Source organism: Bufo bufo, chromosome 4, assembly GCF_905171765.1.
Source record: "Bufo bufo chromosome 4, aBufBuf1.1, whole genome shotgun sequence".
Lineage (NCBI taxonomy): Eukaryota > Metazoa > Chordata > Amphibia > Anura > Bufonidae > Bufo > Bufo bufo.
In genome coordinates, this window is record NC_053392.1 from 283,063,612 (window position 1) to 283,068,890 (window position 5,279).

Below are 5,279 nucleotides of genomic sequence, written 5' to 3' on the forward strand. Positions count from 1 at the left end.
CTAATAATTGTATTTTAAAACTTTGGGATTACATCCTTTCATTTTTATCTTGCAGACTATGTTGGAGAAGGGATACGACGATATAAAATGCTGTTTAGAGAAACAGACCATAGTGCGGAGAGAGGTACGCTGGCTGTGGCAGTAGCATGGAAAGGTCCATTCAAAAAGTGCAATTTTAAAAAAATGGTCGGACCTTAAAAGACACAAGATGGATCTGATCAAAGAGGTCAGAGACAAAAATTGTCCAGGTACGATGCTTACATTAATTTTCTATCACCCACCTATTGTTATTTATGTTTTCAGTTATGCAAATAAGTATTTCTATCCCTTTACAACTGATTACTTAGTTCAGTGGTGTCGAACCGATGGGACGGGTGCTAGAGGCGGCACTCAGAGCCCTCTTTGTGGGCCGCATACCCTTGAAAAGGTCTAAGGCCTACTAATCGGCTTTAGACATTTCCTACCATACAGCTTCGCAGGCACACTATTAACAGCACAGTCAGCATATTGAATGTAGGCAGGCTGTTACAGCAAAATGATAATTGTGTGGAAGACAGACTATACTGGTATGCAGGTACAGACTATACTGGTATTCTGGTACAATGGTAACGTTGGAAATTTGCAATAAATAATTTAGTTGGGTTTCTCTTCTGCCTAAAAGTTCTCCAGCACAGATTTGATAAATGTTGGGACACGTAGCTGATATTTACAATATATAAATATACTCACAGTGAGATACAGATATATGATGTAAACCCTTATCCAATGTCAAAACAGTTGACTTGGTCCACCTTATTTCAATAACCCTGCAACAGTACCTTGCGAACCAATACCCCCCCGCTACCTCATCCTAGCTATTAACATACTCAACTGTAAACCATCTGAAAGACTTCATTCATAGTTTCATCTAACACCAAATCATGTGAAATAAAACGTAGGGGTAATCATTATCCCATCCAGATCCCACCATGGATTCATTTGTGTACCGTTACCTTTTTTTTTTGCTTTGCTTGTTTATCTTGGTATTTTTTAAAAAATTTGTTCATTACAGGGGCGCCTCTTCCTAAAGTGCGCGCTAAGCGCTCGAATAAGAAGAAGGTGGTGGAAGAGGAGGAGATGACGGAGGATGAGGAGGATGATGAGCAGGAAGAGGAGCAGCCAGGACCATCAGGGCATCAGGCCCATAGCCCACCTGAGACAGTTCAGGTGTCACGGGGTTCTGAAGGTGCACTCGGTCCCCCATTGCCCGCAGACCTGTTGCTTAGCTTTGGGAATGAGGATCTGTGTTTGACCTTATTCCCAGGGCGGCTTTACTAGCTGGGTGGCTCCCTGCTCCTAGTCTGCCTTGAGCGCCGAGCTGATCACTCGGTGCTCGACTGGTTGGTCTGTCGGTCATGTGACGCTGGCCACGTCACATGACCCTCACTCCCCACTATAAATACAGGCAGCCTGCTGGCTACAGGTTGCCTGTTAATTTCTAGGTTCCTGGCTATTTGTTGGACTGCTGAATACTTACCTGATCCTGTTCCCTGACCATCCTTTTGCCTGCTCCTCCTGTACTGTGCATCCGTCCTGGTATTGTGACCTCGGCTCCCACCTGACTACTCTCTTAGGACTCCTCTTGTACTTCTCTGCTCTCCTGGTATTTGACCCCGGCTTCTCCTGACCATTCTTTGCTTAATCCTTTGTACTGCGTAGCTCTCTTGGTTCTGACCCGGTCCGTTCATGTTCCGTATTTTGTCTTGTCTGTCTTCCCTGCACATATCCTATGTTAGGGACTGTCGTCCAGTTGTCCCCTGTCACTAGGACTCGTGAGGCAAGTAGGCAGGGCCAGGGGTGAGGGTGGAGCGCAGTGGTCAGTATCCTTCCCCCTGTGTGTGTGTGGACGTGACCGTTACATCAGGTCCAGGAGGATGAGGAGGAGGAAGAAGACAAGGTGGTGACCACCCCCCGCCAGGAGGGTAAATATATTCTGTTGATGTTTTAATTTAAAAAATGTCCCCACACACATACAGGTGTCAGTTTAGTCTTCACCAAAGGCAGATTTGATTCAAGAAAACAATTATAAACAAGTTCAAGTTCAGCCTCTAATTGTTATTCAGACTTCAGATATTGCATAACCTAAAGTCCCCCACTTTGTGTTCACTCCAAGCAGTGTAATAAAAAGATTAGTATATCACCACTCTTTAGGGTCTGTCAGAGACCATGCTCATTTCTCTGCAGGTTCAGTTTTCACATCTCCTGTCCACACTTGAAAAGAACAGCATTTTTAATCCAAACTTTATTTAAAAGGCTTGATGGAGTACAGGAGTGACCTGTGACACTATATCTGTCTGGGCACTCAGTCCAAAAACACGGACCCTAATTAAATCCACGTAAAGTTTTTTTTTACAGCTAGCTGATGTTACTGGTGTACTGATTTCCGTAAAGTATCTGAATGAAGCATACTGTTTAATATTGGATGTAACGAGCATCCAAAATATAAAAATTTTCTTAGACTAAAAAATAAAGTGCACAAAACAATATTAATATTTATCTAAAAAATGGTGTAAAAACTATGAAACTGTCAACAAAGAACGTACAACACACAACAGTAATATAAAACATGAACACTATAAAGTAATTAATCTACATCAAAAGCATTAACTTAACTACTAAGTCCTAACCCTAAAGTCTAAAGAACTATTATTAATCCTAACTAAACCAATATATAATGGATTAACATAGTAACATAGTATAAAAGGCCGAAAAAAGACATTTGTCCATCCAGTTCGGCCTGTTATCCTGCAAGTTGATCCATAGGAAGGCAAAAAAAAAAAAAACTGTGAGGTAGAAGCCAATTTTCCTCACTTTAGGGGAATAAAAAATTCCTTCCCGACTCCAATCAGGCAATCAGAATAACTCCCTGGATCAACGACCCCTCTCTAGTAGCCATAGCCTGTAATATTATTATGCTCCAGAAATACATCCAGGCCCCTCTTGAATTCCTTTATTGTACTCACCATCACCACCTCCTCAGGCAGAGAGTTCCATAGTCTCACTGCTCTTACCGTAAAGAATCCTCTTCTATGTTTGTGTACAAACCTTCTTTCCTCCAGACGCAGAGGATGTCCCCTCGTCACAGTCACAGTCCTGGGGATAAATAGATGATGGGAGAGATCTCTGTACTGACCCCTGATATATTTATACATATTAGTTAGATCTCCTCTCAGTCATCTTTTTTCTAAAGTGAATAACCCTAATTTTGATCATCTTTCAGGGTACTGTAGTTGCCCCATTCCAGTTATTACTTTAGTTGCCCTCCTCTGGACCCTCTCCAGCTCTGCTATGTCTGCCTTGTTTACAGGAGCCCAGAGCTGTACACAGTACTCCATGTGTGGTCTGAATAGTGATTTGTAAAGTGGTAGGACTATGTTCTTATCACAGGCATCCATGCCCCTTTTGATGCAACCCATAATCTTATTGGCCTTGGCAGCAGCTGCCTGACACTGGTTTTTGCAGCTTAACCAAAATTCCTAGGTCCTTTTCCATTTCAGTGTTACCCAGTGTTTTACCATTTAGTATGTACGGGTGACTTGCATTATTCCTTCCCATGTGCATAACTTTACATTTGTCAGTGTTAAACTTCATATGCCACTTACAGTATCTGCCCAAGCCTCCAATCTATCCAGATCCCTCTGTAGTAGTATACTGTCCTCTTCAGTGTAAATTACTTTACACAGTTTAGTGTCATCTGCGAAAATTGATACTATGCAAGCCTTCTACAAGATCATTAATAAATATATTGAAGAGAATAGGGCCCAATACTGACCCCTGAGGTACCCCACTAGTGACAGTGACCCCTCCAGTACTGACCCCTGAGGTACCCCACTAGTGACAGTGACCCAATCTGAGTGTGTACCATTAATAACCACCCTCTGTTTTCTATAGCTCAGCCAGTTACTTACCCACTTACAGACATTTTCTCCCAGTCCAAGCATTCTAATTTTATATACTAACCTTTTATGTGGTACAGTGTCAAAAGCTTTGGAGAAGTCCAGATATACGACATCCATTGATTCGCCGCTGTCAAGTCTAGAACTTACCTCCTCATAGAAACTGATTAAATTAGTTTGACATGACCGATCCCTCATGAAGCCATGCTGATATGATGTTATTTGCTTATTTCCGTTGAGATGCTCTAAGATAGCATCGCTCAGAAAACCTTCAAACAGTTTACCCACAACAGATGTTACACTTACCGGCCTATAGTCTCCAGGCTCTGTTTTTGGACCCTTTTTGAATATTGGCACCACATTTGTCATGCGCCAATCCTGTGGGACATTCCCTGTCAGTATAGAGTTTGCAAAAATCAGAAATAAGGGTCTGGCTGAGACATTACTTAATTCCCCTAGGATACGGGGATGTATGCCATCCAGTCCTGGCGATTTGTCTATTTTAATCTTTTTAAGTTGCTGATGTACTTCTTCCTGGGTCAGACAGGGCTTTATCTGCTTTATACACCAAACAATGATTGTCTTTTAAAGTAGATTTAAAATGTATATTTCCTTTACTTTTACAGCAATAAACAACTTATTGAAAGAGGTGAAAAAAGTGCAGCGGGAGCAGTGCGACCGGATGAAAAAGTTGAGGGCGCAGCTGCTGAAAAGGGTGAGGGATGAGCTGACCCTAGCAGAGGAGGCCAACAAAAAGGCCCTGGATGGACTGCTCCAAAAGCTCCAAGAAATGAAAAAATTGCCTTAATTTTTTTTTTTCATTTGTTTTTTGGGGCTTCTGTTATTTATATTCTTAATATTTTTTTTTATTTAAAGATTGTTTTATAAAACTTTATTGTTCTATAAAATTTGTGTTTTATTTTATTGTAACCAATGGGGTTACAGTACGGACAATTTAGTCTGGGCCAAATTTATTATACAAATATTCAAAGAAATATCCACAAATTTTTTTTTATCAAAAAGTAGTTACGCCTTTAACCCCTTCACACATTATCACGTAAAGGTATGTCATTGCGTGACAGGGGATGTATGGAGCGGGCCTCTGCAGTGAGCCGCTCCATACGAACGATCTGCCGGCTATATGATACAGCCAACATCCGGCCGCACTAACAGGAAGTGGCGATCACACCGCCCCTGCCATTCAACCCCTCAGGTACCGCGATCAAGGCTCATTGCGGCACCTGTGACGTGATGCGCCTCCATCTTCCTTCCAATCGGAGCCGCTGCAGTGAAATTACGGGGCTCCGATCGGTTGCCATGGCAGCATGAACGCTGCTGAAGCTA

At 42.1% G+C, this 5,279-nt stretch overlaps 1 protein-coding gene across 1 annotated transcript; it reads left to right on the plus strand.

The window, feature by feature from the left end:
• The first annotated feature begins 208 nt into the window (after positions 1 to 208).
• LOC120996929 (actin-binding protein-like) lies at positions 209 to 4,760 on the plus strand. Its single transcript, XM_040426814.1, has 4 exons — positions 209 to 248; positions 1,052 to 1,206; positions 1,904 to 1,961; positions 4,562 to 4,760. Exons 1-4 carry the CDS (start codon positions 209 to 211, stop codon positions 4,741 to 4,743), a joined length of 435 nt encoding a protein of 144 aa, XP_040282748.1. The 3' UTR covers positions 4,744 to 4,760.
• Positions 4,761 to 5,279: the final 519 nt, after the last annotated feature.